Below are 19885 nucleotides of genomic sequence, written 5' to 3'. Positions count from 1 at the left end.
GAGCCTCAGCTGAAGCCTCTAATCGTCCCCAGACCTCCAGCTCACCACTGTGGAAAATGGAGGTCAATGAGTGGGGAAATGATATCTTGATTTCTCTTTTCCCAAGACCCTGCAGTTTGCTCTTGACCTCAGAAAATGTCATGTAGCCAAGAAGAAACATTAGATTTGAGAGTGAAAGACAATACAGAAAGCGTGGAGGGTATAAGGCTGCAGCTCAGCATCCTCATCATGTGTGATGGATGGAAACTGTGCAGAGAAATGAAACCATATGGTAAAAATGTATTTCAACCCACTGTTTAGCCTTTATAAGCAGTATATGAATACATTGTTTCTAACTATTACACATTACAGTATAGCTGAAAGCAGACATGAAATGTGAAGTATGTATTTATTTAAAATATGCAATGCTGTAGCCTAAATATCAGCAACACGTCTTGTGTAGGCTACTAATTACGGGACAATTAAAGTCCCAAATGTCTTTCATTTTGATATCATGTGAGATTAAAATGCATATAGATTAAATAGCTCCTAGATTATTATAGGGATTTCTAAAATAATAAAGTGGTGGGGTTTAAAGCTGTAGCGTGGAAGCCAAAAGTCTTCTATGTATTTAAAATATTAAATTACATCTAGAAAACACAGTGAGTCTACCTTCTTTCAGGTTGAATTCCACACAAGGTGACAGAAAGACAGAGGGAGTGGAAAGACAGACAGAGGGGGAAAGGGGCGGTGTTTGAGGGAATGGTTTGGTTTTTACGCACCAGATGCTCCAGTCAGTGGAAATCCGTCAGTTTGCTGCTCGCAGGAGTTTGACGGAGAATTTGTCATCTTATCTGTCATTTCATACACCAGAGCAGCACGAGCGCACATACTGCTCAGATCCTGCAGAGACTCCTGTGATCATCTCCAGAGGCTGCTGGTGCGCAACGAGAGGTACGTTTACATTTAGACGATTTATAGGTAGGCTCATAGCTTTGTAATGTGAAACAGTAGATGATAAGTGAATTTAAAGTGTGTTAAGGTGAGTTTGCATTGGTATAGGTTAATCTCCCGTTGATGTCTGACCCGTGCACACATCCTCACCTGTCAAAACGGTGCATTCATTTTGAATATATTTTCCACATTTTTACTGGTTTTAACACATGGAGGATTTAAAATGTACGGCACCACTCTCTAATGAGGCTTCCTTTTTAAAAGGTGTAAATAATTTAAAACCTTTATAGATCAGTTAAATGCAATTACTGAGATTAACTTTGGTTTTGAAAACTCCCTTTGACTGGTTACTTATTTTTAGAAAGTGCTGCAGAGACTCTGGCTTAGAATCAATGTAATAATACGTTTATAACATTTCTAACTGCAGACTTGATTACTTATTAAAAACTAAGAATCTCAAGCATTTATTATAGGCTAATATTACCAACATGTATAACTCATTACCAAATCAAAAGGATAAACACCTGCCAGTGGGTTTTCACAACCTGGCAGCCCAAAATTGGACTTATAATTGATGTACAATGCTTTAGCAAAATTTGTATTAACCATAAAAACAGTATAATAGTGTCTTATTAGAAAGTAGTATGCTTTATTGAAAGTATGCAAAACCTGCAGATTTCCAAGCCAAATATTTGATCCCTGCACCTCCAGGATGGACCAGAAAGGATGTTCTTTCTTTAGAGTGAGGAAATAGTGGATGTTATTGGGGGTTGGGGGCCTGAGCGGGGGCCAAAGTGAGTAACTGATACTGTGGATAAGTGCTGCGGCCCCCGTTTTTTTAAGTAGAATTCATGAGAAGAAGAACAAAGAGAGCTTTGAGGAAACAATCACTTGCTTTAATGTTTTGTGAAAGGGCTCAGACACACAAAATAGGAAGGCTTCATATCTTGATAATGAAAGTTTAATATGTCATACAATCAGGTTTTTTTTTCGAAGCATGTTAACAAGGCATTCAGTCGTGTTGAGTTAGAGTGATGTCATCTTTCCTTCAGATTACAAATTTTCTTCTGGAGACTCAGCACCCCCTACACCTCCTCCTCTGGCTACGCTCATAGTTTCCATCACCGCACACCATCCCCATACATACCACCATCATGTTCCAATCCATTTGGGTGAAATTAATACATTCATTCAAAACAATGCAGCTGTGGTTGAATGTAAATGTTTTTTGTGTTTGTGTGAGTGTGTGTGTGTGTGTGTGTGTGTGTGTGTGTGTGTGTGTGTGTGTGTGTGTGTGTGTGTGTGTGGGGGGGGGAATTCCTGACTTTTGTCTTTTTTTAGAAAACAGAGGGCGGAAGAAAAATGCTTTTCTTGTTTGCTTTTCTTCTTCTTCTTCTTCTCAAACCACAAGACTTTGCCACGTTTGGACCACACTCACATTCTTCTGAGATTCTTGCATTGGGCGAAGGTTGTGACTGCATGTGTCCAATCACTGGAGACGAGCCAGACACAAAATAAAACAAACAAAAAAAAGGATTTTTTGGGATTGTGCGAGCGACTGAGGGTCATAAATATCAGACAGAGTCACATTGTGAGTCAATCTCACTCACATGGCTGTCTTTTCCATTTGCCATTTCTGCAGCACAGCCTGGGATACGTTTTATAGTTGTAGTTTGATGTTTTGAGAAATGCATTGATTTGCTTTCTTGCTGAGAGCGATGGGAAGATTTATACCACTCTAATGTCTGTACAATCAATATGAGGCTACAGCAAGCAGTCGGTTAGCTTAGCTTAGCATAAAGACTGTAAACAGGGGGAAACATCTAGCCTGGCTCGGTTCTATATCCACAACGTTCCACAATTCCGGGATGCAAATTTATGAATCCTACTACGGCCACGCCAAGAACCGCCCTACGAAGCATCTCTATTTGTTGGCGTTAGGCATTTGACCTCGAGGGATTAAGGTTAGGATAGACGATTGGTCAGGGGATAGGACCTGAACAAATGGGGTTACGTTACCTTGCGTAAGCATGGACGCCTGGCCAATAAATGCTATTGAAAGGCAGGTCAGGGCAGGAAATTCCGACGGATGTCCTTTTTTTTCGGCTGGATGTCCGCTACCTTCCGCTTTCTTTGTGTTGTAACTATGGTTAACTGCTCCTCAGATCTCTGCAGGGTAAATCGAGACAGCTAGCTAGATATGTTCCATCTGAGTTTTCTGTTGCACGACTAAAACAACTTACACACATGTTCCACCAAAACAAGTTCCTTCCTGAGGCTATTTTGCAGCGGCATCAGGGCTCCGTTCTGCGCTTAGCGCCGCCCAAGACAATGATTGGTTTAAAGACCATAAATGCCAATAAACCAGAGCACGATTCAGCGCTGCGGAGGAAGGTCTGGCAATGCGAAACTAGCCTGGCACTGTCCAAAGGCAGCACCAATAAAGCTCACTAATCAACATAATCTTCTTTTTTATAAGTACAAAAACTGAAGTGTAAAAAGACAGTTTGTCGTTTCAGGGGGTCTATGTGAAGAACTATTTCTCGGCCAGAAAGATTTCCAAGAAATAGCTAAACGAAGCTGGAGCCAGCAGACGATTAGCTTAGCATAAAGACTGAAAGCAAGGGGAAATGTACAGCCAGAGTCCAAAAATGCAGTTACCAGAAACCCTAAATATGTCTGTATTTTCTGCAGGTGTAAAACATACCTGCAAACTCAGAAGGGCTGAAAAAGGTGACACATTTTCCCTTTCAAAACGGCGATTTTTCCTTGCAGCCCACCGTTCTCTACATTCATGCAGCCCACTCTCAGAGTGCGGCGGCAGCTTGGTTAATGATGACATATTTACGACACATTGCAAAAAACAAAAACCAACCGTCACCTCGTAAACTTCAGTCAGTGGTGCTTGTTGGAGGATGCGACCGCGAGCAAAAAGAAGCTATAAAAACAGATGATAGAAAGCGCAAAAAAAAATGCGCTGAAAAGTCGACAATTTATAAAGGAAAGCTCTAGAAAGGGACGTGGCCAAATGTGCTAAACTGAGCAACTTTTTCATTAAAACCAGCGACAGTGAAACGCCAAATGAAGACGATGAGACGGGTAAGCTAGTTAGGAGCATTAGCTGTAAAATTAAGGTTATGGTTAGGAGCAGTGCAAGATGTTAGCGGTTGTTGTTAAGAAATTATCTAAAAGACGTGTTCGTTTTGATTTCTGGAGGAAGGAGGAGAGGCTGGGGTCGAATTGAAAGTTAAGCAAAAGGTTTAATGAAACTACATGAAAACGACAAGACAAAACATATACACTGTAAACAGCGGACTGTAAACATGCTTCCCCATTCGGATCACAGTTCGCAGTCCCGTGACATGACAAAACAAATGTTACACCGCAGCTGACAGCGGACTGAATCCATGCATCTCCTTTTGGAGTCACATCAAAACAGTCTCGAATCTTTCCCCTGCTCCCACATTTATTCCTGTCTCTCAGGATAAGGACACACTCTGAATTTCAAGTCACAGACTAAAGTTGTTTATCATGGAAGTGTTGATTATATTCAAGTTTACAGAGTTTGCATTTCATTTGTTCTAACCCAGACTTGGCACCAGGAGGTTGGAGACCTAAAGAGACGTACCTCTTCATATGTTAATAGTTGGTTTTAACCTAATCAATTTAACCAAAGACAGGAAGAGAGGGGGAGGAAAAGGGTCTGTCTTTACCTATTGTTTACAGAGACAAAAGGTGGTGATTGTGATAACCAGATCAGTCTGAACCTATTCTTTACATTCATATACATTCATTCTTATTTTCATAACCCGGTTACAGCATACAATTTATTACTTAAAACATAAAACATACATAGTTATTAAAATCAACAATGTTACAACTTTATTTAACTCAACATTGTACAAAACATAAGACAACGTTGCCTGAAAACCTGCGTTCGTTTGTGAATCAAACTTTTTCTTGTAGCTCCACAGCAGCAGCCACTAGCTAGTCCAGTTTGCTGCTAACACTGACAATGAAGAGACAGTACCAAGCATCATTGATATAAGAATAGTAAATATACAAAGCCCAGGACTGAAAGGGAATATAAAGTTATATGAAACATTATTCAAAGTGCAATACATTTCATTTCATTCTTTATTCCTTTTTATTTTATATTTTGATTCATTCTTTTGTTCAATGTCAAGGTTTGGATATTTCTGAACACTTATTTGCAAAGAAAAACTGAATTCTGATATTGTTGAACCTTACATTGTGTTCTAAAGAATAATAGTCTTTTCTAATAAATCTACATCGTGAAGCAACACTTTACTGTATTTGCACTGAATTGGAAATTATATTTTACAAAAAATACACTGGACCTTATATACTAAGGTTTTAATTACATTATTTTAATATAGTCAGTTTTAAAGTAAAGTGGGCTGGCATGAAACTCCAGGGCTGAAAATGAGTCCCACTTCGGCCCTGGAGCAGACCCAGTCTCTCACAAAACAAACATCTGTTACCATTAACACCCAGGACCTGACCTGTCCTATTCCAGCTGGCAGCTGATGGGAAAATATGTTTACTTGCCTATTTGTTTTGGATGGTAGTTGTCGGTATTTTTAAGATCAGGCCGACTGTTTATTTGCATCGGTCCCCGGTCGCCTGCAAGTATAATCCAAGTGAAACAACTACGCTGCCAAAAGTAACTTCACTAAAAGTACTTTATTTTAAGAGACTTCACAACCGCACTTGATTACTATCTTTAATCTGCCTTTCTGCTTTTATTCTTTCGTCATTCACAGAAACATTTAGCCTAGACGTTTCACACATATTTTTAACCACACTCAGCTCTTGGTAATGCCAGCCAATAGTCCAACTTTGGTCCTAGTATCACATTTCCACAGCGCTGTGGAGTAAGGTCTGGCTACACCTCAGATACATTCTGGGATAGGACAAAAAAGGCTCTGGGTTGTTTGCATTTCTTTAAACCAATCACAATCGTCTTGGGCGGCACTAAGTCCTGGACGCACGCAGCAACGGTGGCTCTGCAAAATGTCCTCAGAATGAACCTTGTTTTGGTGAAACCTTTGGACCCCACAAAAGTAAAACGCCACACAAAATATTAAATGAAGTTCACTGTTCACACAATATAACACAGGTAACACGATGTAACGTGAGCGATTTAAATTAGCTGGATGCATGGTTAAACGTAATTTGTTCTTACCATTGTGTCACCGTGTGCAGCAATCCCGCCAATCGGTCCCAAAACGTTTCAGTTAGATAGATTCCCTAAAAGAACCAAGCAGACCTGCCTTATTGCACCATTCAAATATTCTTCCAAAACCAATTTTCAGCGTGTAGCCTGCTAGCTCGAATGTTGTTGTTGTTTCCCGTAGTGAAGGGATTTTGAGAACGGCAACACACATCCAGGAGATCATCCCGTGTGTGAGCCACGCTCAGGATCTCAGGCTTTATCCTGAAAATGTACTTCCGTTGATCCAGACTAAGACTGAAATATCTCAACAACTATTGAATGAATTGATATGATGTTCCCAAGAGGATGAATTTTAATGATCCTGGACTTTTTTCCTCTTGCTCCACTAACAGGTCAAAATGTGTCCTATAGTTTGGTTTATGACCAAATACCTGCCAAACTAATGACATTCCCATCAGCCTCAGCTGTTCATTGTGTTTTTTGTTAATTATGTATGTTAGGATTTAGCTCAATGTACAGCCTTACAGAGCTGTTAGCACAGATGTTGACTCTTAGTGTTCCAATTAATCAATTACAGTTACTTGTCAGCTGAACAAGCAACAATGGGGATTTCAACTTCAGGCAAGCATACAATTCAACAAATATGGAGATCAAATTGAGTGTGAAAGTTCCCTCTTACCTTGGAAACAAGTTTTTTTTAGCTTTTACTTGTAGCTTTTAACCACATCTCATGGTCTGAGTTTGAGAAGTGGCTGAAAGCTCAGTGTCTAATAACCAAATTTGCTAGTGAACTCTGACTCTAAGGTTTTTTTCTGTTTTTTGGCCAGAATGTCTACCCAAATGACATGTTTCTTTCCAAAGAAAGTATTAGGAAATTATAGAGCTATAGGGTTTTCTTATTTTGTTTGTCAGTATCCTCTCACGGCCTCTGGTGGGCTTCCTAACCTCCAGAGTTGGGAACTGTTGTGTCAGGTCACTGTGATTTGCATGGTGGTGACTTGTTTACTTGTCTGACTGAGATCTGTTTGTCAGGTCTGTTGAAAGCAGCAGAAGTGAAACTGCAGCTGGAGACTCACAACACAAAACCAGCTTAATTCCCTGATGTTATAGGCTAAATGAAACAGGTTATGTGTCATTAATACCCAGTGATACTGATCATATTATGAAATAAATAAATAAAGCTGCCTATTAGGGTTTTTGTGAAAGAATAGATTCTTTTGAAAAGATGCTGTTTTTCACATTCAGATAACCAGAATAATTTATCAGATCTGCCAACACTGTATCTTAGTGTTCAGTGAGCAATTAACCCTGACAAACTTTTAACACAGACAACAAAATGCACATTGGTGTTCATGTTGATTTGTGTGGGGAAATTACTACTTTAACCTTTTAAGGAGGCGATTATTATGTTCAAGTAAACAAAAAATAATGTTACACATCTGCCAAATCAGTATCTCAGAATATCGTCATTGTTTAAAACAGCAAGAAGAAGTAATTCATTGTGATGAGAACTTTAATCAGCAACAAGAACATGTACAATGTGTGTTCATGTTGATTTGTGTGCGTGCAGCTGAAATTAGCCTTGTGATCTGCAGGAAGCCGCACCACATTGAGCGTCTTTGTACTGGGGATGAAAGGGAGTGCAGTCATCTGACAGCCATAAGAGACCAGCCTTGTTTTTTATTTCTTCTATTTTATGTAACAGTTTATAGCTGCAACCATGAGGGTGTCAATTTCCCTCCAATGCCGCAGGGCTCCACTCTGTTGTTGGCAATTTCTACACAGTTTTGTGCCGCTGTCAATATTCTCATTCACCTGCTCAAATCCAGGTTATGCAACCCAGGGAGTCGCACAATATGAGGACTGTTCTGAGCTTCAGAGGCCGTTCAAGTACCCTAATCCATTTCAGGGGGAATAAACCGTAAAAGTGGAGTGGTAATTAAAAGCCAACTTTGTTACACGCTTTCCTGTTTTAACTCAATGCACACACAGTTTGGGTTATTGAATTAGTGTTTCAGCAAAAGAGAAAGCAGTGATTGTGAGTTAAGTATACAGTCTCTCTAGCAGCCTTGTAAGTCTGTGCTTATCATTACGAGCAACCAAATCGGAAAAACATCAGCCTCAGAGTGATATTTCCAAATCAGAGATAGTGAGAATTTTTGACAATGCGATGATATCTGTCAAAAGAACTACAGAAATTTCAACAAACCATTGGCAACATGCCTGCAAAGATGCAGTTACATCACAATAAAAAACAAACAATAATAACACTAATAAAATGACTATTACTAATAACGATTTTAGCATGCAACAGAACAAAAAGTTTAAAAAGTAAAGGGGTGTGAATACTTTCACTGTATGACCAAATACCTCAATAATATATGAAAAATGTCTGTTAAACAGACATGAGGGTCAGGATGTACAGGGAATGCAATCCCTCCAAAAAAGGCACTGAGGCTGTTTTATAATGCATGAATTAGTATTTTGTGTCTCAGACAGATTTAACACTTACCTACATATTTTGTTCCACTAGATTTTATGATGTGTGACTGTGGTTTTCATCATGGAATCTGGTTTGTAAAGCTCAGACATAAAGTCTAAATTCCTCTACTGGGGAAAATAAACACTAACACCTAGACGCTGCAGTATCTGGCTCCGGTCGTAAGAAACTGTCCAGGTCGTTGGGGAGTAAAACAACAGCAGCAAACCATGAAGGGACATGAGACAGGAATTCTGATCCTGGGAGACAGTTGCCATTTGGCTGCCACTACAAAGTGCTCAGAGCCAAGTGACTCCTGTAAATCTTTTACTTGGACAGACAGTTTATCAGTAGAAGAATGCAATGTGTCCACTCACAAGGTGAAATGTAGGCTTAAATAGTTTCAGCAGCCGTGCTACCGTAAAGAGAGTACTTAGACAGGATGGATGAGTGTTTGGTTTAATGTCTTGTGAGGAGAACAGGGGCGACAAGTATTCTTGGGTGTGTTTCAAGAGGACACCTGTGGTGTAAAGTGCACACCTCCTAAACAAGGTGCCGACTACATGTGAGTCAGTGTTTCATTATGTCAGACAGTCCGGATGATGTGAAGATGAACAGGTTCTCTCATTTGCAGTCAGTTGTGACCTTTAACAAGATGCATCAAAGCAAATAATGTGTAATAATATTTTAATCTTAGCGCTACTGAAAACCTAATTTAGAAGTTTAAATCCCATTGAATTCATAGCACTAACACATTTACTCTAAAAATCTATCTGACTTCATGTGGTCTCAGTTACCCTCTTTAAAAATTTCACTAGTCAATTTCAAAACCTTCACCAATTCAGATAGAAAAATCAAGTGTCCAGTATTCCAAAACTACATTGAAATTGCTCAAATTTTTTATTTGGATCTAAAAATTCAAGTCAAGTCAAAATATTTGGTTGCTCAAAATGGCTAGTATTGTTACTTCGGGAACATTTTTAATTCAAAAAAAGAAGTAGTATGACGTTTTGAAAGTATGTCTATATGCTTTGTTGCTAAGAGTTAGACAATACCATTAAAACCACTCTCATGTTTGAAGCTGAGGCAGGAGGTGATAAGCTTAGCTTAGCATAAAGACTAGAAACATAGGGAAACAACTAGCCTGGCGCTGTCCAAAGGTAACAAAATCCACCTACCAGCACCTCCTAAACTCATTAATTTTAAATATCTAGTTTGTTTAATCTGTTCACAAACAGAAATGTAGACAATATATGTCTGTTTGTGTATTGATTAAACAAACAAGGTATACCAAACAACAACAAAAATGCTTTAGGCGTTAGGCATTTTTCTAGACTTTGGGCAGAGCTTTCAGTCTGTATACTAAGCTAAGCTAATGCTCTATCTCTCACTTGGCTGTTTCTACAGTATGAGTCTCACCATATTTTTTATAGCTGACTATAAAGTTATAATGGACTGTCCTATAGGAACAGGAGCCATAAAATATTGTTTTCAACAATGATGGATTGTTAATTAGACTCTGCTCTGTCCCTATTGGATGCCTGAAGAGATGACAGACAACAGCTGGAGACCACAGAATGTGTTCGCAGATGTTGTGGCTCAGGAAGAGAAACATAAAGCTCAAAACTGGGAAAACTATGTCCGGAAGGAAAACCATTGTTCTATCACTGCATTCATCGTAGACATGGATGGACAAGAATAGAAACCCAAACCTCTTTAGACATTTTAGGAGGGAAGTTGGGCTGTTGAATTTCCCCATCCAGACAGCAATCTGACAGAAAACAGACATAGGATGTGATGTTTTCTCTCAGTTTGGTCGTCCTCCTTGTTTTGTTGACCCAGCTTGATGCCCTGTAAGAGGAAGCAGTGCTGTTATCTGCAGGGAGGGATGCACGAGGGATGTCCTCAGTGATGTGCTAACATGGAATTGAGAGACAAAGTCTCCAAACGAGCTGTGGAGAAGAGGGAGTTTCTGCTTCTGGCATCAGCTTTAGAACATGACCAAGAGCAGACTGTGTTTATCTTTTTTTTTTGTTTATCTGAAATTGCTGCATCAAGGGTTATTAGAAACAAAATGTTTGATAGCAGTCAGACATGAGGAATGTAAACTGTACTTTCACAAAGAATCCTTTAGCAGACCAGATGCAAATACTTTGAGGATGCAGAGTATAAAGCGCGGTACCTGTAAATGTGTGGAGCGGGAAATCATGACTGACGTTTAATTCTAAGCAGCTTAAAACAAAACCACAAAAAAATGTGTTTCTGAGAAAACAAGTGGCCTTCATTAGTTTGTACCGAGCTCTGGCTCTCATCGTTTAGACCGAGCTGGTGACGTCTACCAGACGGAGGGGGGGGGGGTCTTGGCTCATTCCTCGATCCCTCAGGGAGATTTCAAAGCCACACGGTTTCTTGACTGCACTTTGTTGAACCCACCTCCCCTTTCTGACATAAAAACATGTCAAAGCCACTCTGTGACCAAAATAAATTATAAACAATTACGGTTTCCAAGTGAAATATTTAAGTGTCTGGCTTTGTAAATGTTCCAAAAATTGTGATCCTGAGCATGAACATATACCTAAACTCTAGAGAACTCTCCTTATCCATAATCTTCATCCACACTGTATGTATATATATCTGAGCCATGCCTGCCCTGTCTTAACTGTTCCACAGGAGGGTATTTTAACCTCCCACACTTCATTTCCTCGCTCATTTCCCTTTGCTGCTGCAGAACATGGGGTCACTACCCTGCTAATGCCTCACTGTGTTCAGTAATAATGGTAGGATGATGTTATTGTCAATGTGCCCAGCCTTATTTCCATCTGTCTTTCCTCTGCTCCACGAGCTCTCAATCAACTAATTTATTTAAATTAAGTAAGGAGGCTTCTTCTCAAGGTAAACTGACTCTTAAGATACATCATGTTGTTTTTAATTGGCTCCAGACAAGTCATTACATTTTACCAGCTGTCGTCCAGACATCCAGGTTAAGACTTTAAAACGTTTGACAGTTTTTTAGAAGTCTAGGTTTCAACCGCATTACAATGACTATATTTCAGTGTGAAGCAGGGTGTAACTATACACTTTGAAATATAGTCACTATAAACAAACTCTATTAATGTAACTCAACTTTGAAACATCAACATCTTTTGACCTACAACTTGTGATAAAACCATGCTTGCTGAGTATTTTGGAACCTGTTGTTTTCTCATTCTTTTTTTTTGCTTGCTGACGCGTGGCTTGCAATTAAACTCCTGACGGACCAAAACATCTTCAGCAAAAACAACAAAAATCATCTCCTCCTTTAATTCACATTTATCCTAAATCTGTATCAAAGCATATCTGTAAAGTGCTTTATGTAAAGTGATTGGGGTGAAATGTTGAGGTGACTTTGGGAGAAGCCCTAGTAATCATCATTATGAAATGTTCACAACTGTCACAGAATACAGTATCCTACATTGTCAAGATCATAATAATTAGTTTTGCTAATAAAACATCTTAATGGCATTACAAATTTATTTTGTGACTGATAACAACCGAAAGTTGTGGACAAAAGGAATAAACGAATAGATTCCCCTTCAAACGCAGGCCAAACAAAGAAGAAAAAGCCCTTGAGAGAGCCTTTGAAATAGAGTACGGAGTTTCATTTCTACTCCCAACAATTAATATTGTTTAGTTATTCTGTCTCTCAATGCCAAACCGCCACAGGGGGTTTGTACAAAAATGAGAGGTAGGGAGAGGCAGACATTATATTAGTGAGTTATGATGAAACAGGAGAAGCGGTTATATCATTGCAGGACTGATTTATAATTAATCAACTCTGAGTTAAAGTGTTCATTCAGCCGCTGCTTGCAGGAAATTATTTCTGGATGTGGAAAACTTTGAACAATATTTAACTTCTAACTGCATCAGGATGTCTTTCATTAAACCATTTCCAGTTCTTGGATGTTGAAGGTTAATCTAAATAGGATTCACAACTTTATCACCAACAACCTCCTTCTTCTCATCTCAGACTCCCTCTGGTCATCTCAACATTTTCATCCTCCTCAACCCCACTGCTGCTTTTGACACCATTCTTCCTCAAGATGAGCTCAAATTTACTTAACCAGAGGCAAATTGTTATTGCAGTACAAGGCAGTAAAAAAGTGCAAATATAAAAAGTGCAACTATGAAATATCAATAAACAAATATCCAAAATCCTAAATCCTCCACCTCCTCCACCACCAATTATTGCTCCCAAGGCGTCCCACAGGGTTCAATGTTTGGTCCTGTACAGTTTATTGTCATAAATGCTCCTCTTTGTCTTCCACTAACAACTCCTGACTCCCCATCGATAACTCCATTTTCTCCCTCCCCACACATTTGCAACTTTGGAGTCATTTTCAACAGCAGCCTCTCTTTCAAACACCATGCAAATCCAATCACTTAAACAACAGTTTTCCACTTCAAACATCACCCATCCCTCTCTTTTTCTGAAACAGAGAGGGATGCTGAAACTTTGATCCATAATTTCATACTGTATATTTAGAATACCGCAATATCATTTTTTATTGATTTAATTTCCTGTACAACCCTGTGCCTTTAGTGTGTTTTTAGATACAGTATCTAGGATCTTTTTTACCCGTTGTACAAAGCGTCTTTGGGTGCTCTATGGCACTTTAAAATGTTAATTATTTTACTACAATTTTTTGTCTCTCCTGTTGGTCTTAAGTTCCAAGCTGTATAACCAAACACTGTCTGCCTCCCTTTTCTCTACTTTCTCTCTCTGTCTTACTAATCTCACTTGTCTTCCTCCTCCTTTCTGCGCTTCTCGCTGATAGTGAATGCTGTGTCTGTGAATTCTCTCAGCCAGAAGAAAGACATCATGAGTGACCAGTTCAACTGCAAAAACTGTAACGAGTCCCTGTGCGGACGCAAATACATCCAGGTGGAGGACAACCCTCACTGCATCCCCTGTTACGACCGCCTATACGCCAACACCTGCCAGGAATGTAAAGAAATCATTGGCCATAATGCCAAGGTAAGCTCTACATGTACAGAGTTGGAAAATATCTAAGTACATTTACTCAATCTTAAAGTATTTTAATTTTTTTGCTTCTACTTTATACTTATATGCATTTCAGAGAGAAATATTGTACTTTTTACACTACTTTTATTTGAAAGCTATGGTTACCGTACAGATTAAGACTTTACATGCAAAAGATGAGAAGCTTTTATAAATTAGAGTTGCAACTAACAATTTTCTTCCTTGTTGATTAATCTGATATTCATCTTCTTAATTTTAATTAATCAATTAATCATTTGGTTTATTAAACCTCTAAAATAGTGAAAAATGGCTATTAAAGTTTCCCAGAGTCCAAAATTCTTCTTTTGTCTGACCAACAGTCCAAAACCTAAAGATAGTCAGTTTATAATGATTAAAAAAAACCAAAGCAAATCCTAAACTGAAACCAGACAAGAGTTGGCATTTCATTGAAAAATTACAATTAATCAACTGTCAAAATAGTTGCAAGTAATCAATCAAGTAATTGTTTCAGCTCTATCATAAATATGATGTATTGCTTTACATACAACTACCCAAGAGTATATAAAAGAGTTCAAATTAACTAAACCAGATACAACATTAAAACGCTTCTTACTGTACATGTATGAGTATTTTTACATTGTAGTATTGTTACTTTTACTTTAATAAGCTGAGTACTTCATCCACCACTGAAATTGTACATGTCTGACTGCATTATGATACATTTTCTAACTGCTTTAACAAACCAGCTGGTGTTCCTGAAAAACATATCTCTCCTTCCCAACACCAAACTCTCTGTAATCCCCTTTAAGTTCCATAAAGCCTTAGTTCGTGAAAATTAAAAAACGGAAACACCCACAGACGCCATGAGGCCATCAGTGTCCTGTGAATTACGGACTCTCTGTGAGGGACTTGCAGTAAATTACGCTCCTGCTTGCTTTGGCCATCCCTCCTCCGCAAAAGACATAACAACATTCATCCTTTATGCTTCTTCGTCCCACTGCTTTAGTTGTTTCTTTTTACGCCTCAAAAACAAGTTTTTCACCCACTGTTGGGGCCATTTATCACAGAGCTCGCCTGAACTGCAGATGAACTGGAACCCAAGCAGCTGTTAACAGAAAAAAAGTGGGTTATAAAGATTTTTTTAAAGAAAATAACGATGAAGAAAAGGGAATGTACAAAAACTTCTCCCTTCTGTTAACTCCTCTTGTGTTTGGAGGACACAATAAGTGGTGGGGTGTCGTGAAAAGAAGGAAACTTATATAAATATTATTATACCAATAACATATCAAGTGTTTTTATTAACTTAAAGTTTACGGTAAATATCTTAAGTTCCCATATCATTTACTGTTAAATGATGAAGCAACAAATCCTATAAGAAGCCTATAATAGCCTATAATAAACCTTTAGAAATAAGTCATCATTAACTGTTCTTTCATTTTTGTATGCTAAGGGATACCTTCAAACAGCTGGGCACTGTAGTTTTTGGAGGGATTATTTTCGGGTGCAAATTAATACACTTGGTGAGAATTTTCGGTAGCAGTATGGTGTAGGTGGGATTTCCTCAAAATAAACTACAGTGTCCATTTGCTAACATTAGCCACCATTAACTACTGGTCATACCAGTACAACTAATGCAGTAATGGAAAAACCTCTGAGTGTATTTGATTGAGCAAGGATGTGTTTTACCACTTATGAATTAAACTTTTTTTTAAGCCTTTTATTTATAACCTTTGACATTTTAAGTTTTTATTATAAGGCCATTTTAAGCCTGTCTGGTTTTACTAGTTGCTTAACGCTCAGTTTGAGTCTCTTCTTCCTCTAGGAGCTCTTCTATGAGAACAGACATTACCACGCGCAATGTTTCCGCTGTTTCCACTGCGACCGCTCTCTGGCCGATGAGCCCTTCACCAGCCAGGAGGATGCCCTGGTGTGCAGCGACTGCTACTGCAACGAGTACTCCTCCAAGTGTGTGTCCTGCGACAAGATAGTCATGCCAGGTAGTGATGATAAAGACTGGTTGCATTACTTTTATTCCTCCAACACCAAGTTCACAAACCTTCTTAGGGACAGATCCTTGAGTAATCGCTTAAAAAGTCAAGAAGTTCATACTCAGTCTTGACAGGGAAAAAGAGGCTAATGAGTTTTTGTTATCCAGGGTGTGACAGCTTAGATGTGACAGCATGATTGTTTCATGCTCTGCTGAAAAAATCTCCCAGCAGGGTTTTTCAGCTCGCTGTGACGACACGAATGCAGCAGTGGTGTCGGATGACTGAAAATTACCCGGGCCTGTGGGTAGTGTGGGATAGCATAACTCACCAGTTCTTTTCTGAACTCAGCAGTAATTTTCTTCAATTTCAGCTCAGCCTTGAATGCCTTTAAAAGCTGCTGCCCTCTCCCCTATTTTCTTAAAGTGCAGCCAAGTTCAAGTTCCAAACACCGTCATGCCTTCGGGCTGCAGTTCAGGTCCCAAAAGTCATAAAACAAGGCCAGTGATTAAAGTTAACTCAGAGGCATGACTGGCTCCTAACTTTTATAAACATCTGCAGTGAAGCATGTGTTTCTTATGGGAGTGGACAAACAGACCACATGAAATGGTTAAAACTGTAAAATAAAAAGCAGTGTTAAGACGCCAGCTAGATCATTGCTTTGTTACAGCTTGCGAGATTGTTTTGATGCAAGATAAGCTGAAGTAATTGTACAGTGCAGGAGAGCTGTGTAAGAACAGGTTTAGCCGTCACAATGAATCATCTCTTTTTGTCTTCACTGTGTAGATGCTATCACATTTCATTCCAGCTCAAAGTTGAGCAGAGATCAAAGGAATGCAAGTGACGCTCCATAAATGTCAGGGAAGATATCAACAAACATTCACAAACATCTCAATTTCAATCGTCATCTGCTCCTTTTCTTTTACCCTTGACAGGATCAAGGCTGTTGGAGTACGGTGGCTCCACGTGGCATGAGGACTGTTTTATGTGTCACGGCTGTGAGAAGCCCATCGGTGCTGAGGCCTTCATCCCAGACAACAACAACTACTACTGTGTGCCGTGCTACGAGGGCAGGGTTGCTCCTCAGTGCAGCCACTGCAAAAAGGTGAACCAGGATCTTGATCGATTTGTCGAGAACTTTTCCAATTCATTATTTAAGATAAGATAAACTTTTATTGATTCATAGCGAGTAAATTTGGTTGTTGCAACAGAACAAGGACAGAAATAAATACAGATATGTATAGAAAGTAACACAAATAAATAAAAGAGGTAGGCTACATAAACTTGAATAAGAAAAGGATAAAAATAGAAACTATACAACAGAATGGAGACAAAATGGTAAAGTGACAGTGGTGTAATTCATAGTAGAAAACAAATCCATCCATCACTGTTTCACTGAATGCAGGAGGATAAAACAACACAGATTAATGTGATCATCAGATGACAGACACATTGATCAGATGTAATAAATTAGATATGATGATCATTTTCTTTTCTTTTTAAACTTGAAGGGTTTGTGAGCTCTTTTACAATATGAACAATGTACCACAATACATCAGGGTATGCCTTAAAGGTTTTATACTGACTAATATAAAATTAATATTTATAAAAAATGAAGCATGTTGTTTTAAACATCCAGGTGTCAGATTGTAGGATAAACACTGGGTAAAATATACAAACAGTAGTGAGCATGAGCAGTTATTAGAATACCACCGACAGAGACATCACAGCAGTAACAGCTTTGTAGCATAATGCTGCCAGGTATCACAAAAATATTAAATTGTCACATTTTACTGATAGTTTGTGTTTGTGTCCTGCAGGCTCTGACTAAAGGTGGGGTGACCTACAAGGACGAGGTGTGGCACAAAGAGTGTTTTCTCTGCACGGGCTGCAAAGCTCCGCTGGCTGGCCAACCCTTCACCTCGCAGGGGGAAAGTCCGTACTGCGTCAAGTGTTTCAGCAGCCTGTATGCCAAAAAGTGTGCCGGCTGCAACACGGCCATCACAGGTCGGTGGAGAGTACAGGACCACCGAGTTGTTGTTGTCTGTTGGTTAACACAACAGGTTCAATTCTGTCTGGGGTTGTCTCCCATGTTCTCCTTGTGATTCCTGTCTGTCTATCGATAACATGTCAAAACAATTATCTTCAACAAACAGGTATAGGCAGTAAGGTGAGTCAGGACTTAGCTAGAGCGAACAAAAAAAGCAGGACTTTATACAGTTTTGATAATTGGTTAGGCGAGCGAACAGTGAACAGTGAGCAGGGAGGCCGATATAAATTTGAATTCCACTCGGGCGGAGCCTGACACTAACAATTAAAGCTACTATACTTCAGAGAGGTAATTAAACAATGTAAATAAAGTGAATGGCTATTGCTGATAAAATACTGACCATAAATAGTACCAAAAACTTTGAATTCATTAACTTTAAACCTGCAATAAGTGATTTTGTTCTGCCACATTATTGTTCAGATTGAGTCGTGTTTCGGTCCACCTGATGAGTCCATTATTATTAACTCTCTTGTAACTCTGTATTCGGTCTCCACCAACTCCTGAGGGAAATATCTGTCTCTTTAGCTGCTAACTGCTCCACTATGTTCACCAGCTCATCGTTAGCTGTGTCTGTCTGCGGTGTGGTGCTGAGCACGTAGTTTACAGTGGGGTTTTAGATCTTTTCACTGAAAACAGCTGTCTGCTGCAGCCGAAAACGACACTATGAGAGAACCAGAGTAGAATGTGGATCGGGCCGCATTTTTCTGTCCGAGCCCGGCCCGAGCCCGACAGGCATTAAGATATTTATGTCCGAGCCCGACACAGTTAAAATCTCATTTTTTTTCTCATACTAATGACACATGTACGTTTGTAGGAAGGCATTCGGAAATGTCAACAGATGAGCGCACATGGGGCAACAAGCGCACGTTAACACAGGCGCGCACCAACAATAAGCTTTTTTAAATAAAAAATGTTCAATGCCTTATAGCGCTGATGCGACCGAGACCGAACATTTCTAAATATCTGTCTAAACCCGGCCCGGCCCGTCGGGTCCCGACAGGCTCGGTTCAGATATCCATCCTCTGAACCAGAGCTATAAAGTTGCAGGCCGGACAGCTAAACAATGAGCTGAATCTCACTTTAAGGCTCTAAAGATGCTTTGAGGATACTGTGTCTAGACAAGCATCCTGAAAACAAACCACAGAACTGAACCAGATTTCACCAGGATTGTCTTATACTAATATAATAAATAAAACATAAAAACTCTTCCCATGGTGGCTTCAAGTGAACACAGAGGAACAACAACATTTAAAACAAGACAATACAGGTTCATCAGGTCCAAACTCTTTATCTCACCTCTAGTATTTACAAAGAAAGTCTACATGCCAGAGTTAAAATGAGAACGTTAATTAAATGCTTTTAACCACAGCTACAAACTAAAATACCAGCAGTTTGACAGAACTGGCAGTGCTTTCTTAAGGTTTCTGCTAACTGCTGATGTTATCTTGAATTTATTTATGTTGTTTCCGCAATGCTGCTGAGTCTGTTATTAAATGTTCACCCATTAGTAAAACATTCCTTCATTAGTTGCTCATGTGTTGTATTTGTGTCTCTCAGGGTTTGGAGATGGGAAGTACGTTTCTTTCGAGGACCGGCAGTGGCACCAGCCGTGCTTTAAGTGTTCACGTTGCTCCGTGTCGCTGGTCGGCTCCGGCTTCTTCCCCGACCGCGACAAGATTCTGTGTACAGACTGCAACAACGATGACTGACCGCCACTAACCATACCTGCAGCAAATATCAAACACTGCTGACACTAGCAGAAAGAAACTTCTAAATCTCAGCCTTTCACATGAACACTGCAATATTACTAATTCACTCACAGTGTAAAGCTGATAGCTCAATATATACAAGTCAAAACTCTTGTCAACCTTTAGCACGTTGAAATGTTTGTATACATTTTAAAAGTGTCCTAGATGTATCTGTTTTTCTATCAAAGACTAAAACCTAAATGTAAACCTTGTTTAACACTTTTTTTCATGACTGCTAGACGGAACCAAAATTTTAATGTTATGACCAACGCTTGGCAAACATATTTATTCTTTTTATAGAAAATTACAATTTATAAAACTGCCCTTCTTCTTCTCCCACTACTAGCTCTATGTAAATTGTATGTTGTAAAATGAATTGTTGTAAAACATATATTTTCTTTTCTTTTCAGCTTAAAAAAAAACTTTACTGGCGTACAAGCAATAATACCAATAAATGTCATATAACAGAA

The 19885-nt window shown here is 39.2% G+C and overlaps 1 protein-coding gene across 4 annotated transcripts; it reads left to right on the top strand.

Moving 5' to 3' along the window:
- Nucleotides 1-739: 739 nt before the first annotated feature.
- On the top strand, nt 740-19885 carry fhl3b (four and a half LIM domains 3b). Of its 4 annotated transcripts, none has more exons than XM_028596913.1 (6): nt 740-933; nt 13427-13626; nt 15455-15629; nt 16553-16722; nt 17438-17624; nt 19225-19885. In XM_028596913.1, exons 1-6 carry the CDS (start codon nt 765-767, stop codon nt 19374-19376), a joined length of 1053 nt encoding a protein of 350 aa, XP_028452714.1. In that variant the 5' UTR covers nt 740-764; the 3' UTR covers nt 19377-19885. The 4 variants fall into 4 exon arrangements, with proteins under 4 accessions (XP_028452714.1, XP_028452715.1, XP_028452718.1 ...); XM_028596914.1 differs by having other exon boundaries at nt 851-933; nt 13455-13626; XM_028596917.1 differs by lacking the exon at nt 740-933 and adding an exon at nt 3751-4032 and having other exon boundaries at nt 13455-13626.

This window comes from Perca flavescens, chromosome 14, assembly GCF_004354835.1.
Source record: "Perca flavescens isolate YP-PL-M2 chromosome 14, PFLA_1.0, whole genome shotgun sequence".
Classification (NCBI taxonomy): Eukaryota; Metazoa; Chordata; class Actinopteri; order Perciformes; family Percidae; genus Perca; species Perca flavescens.
This window is presented reverse-complemented; position numbering and strand designations above follow the sequence as displayed.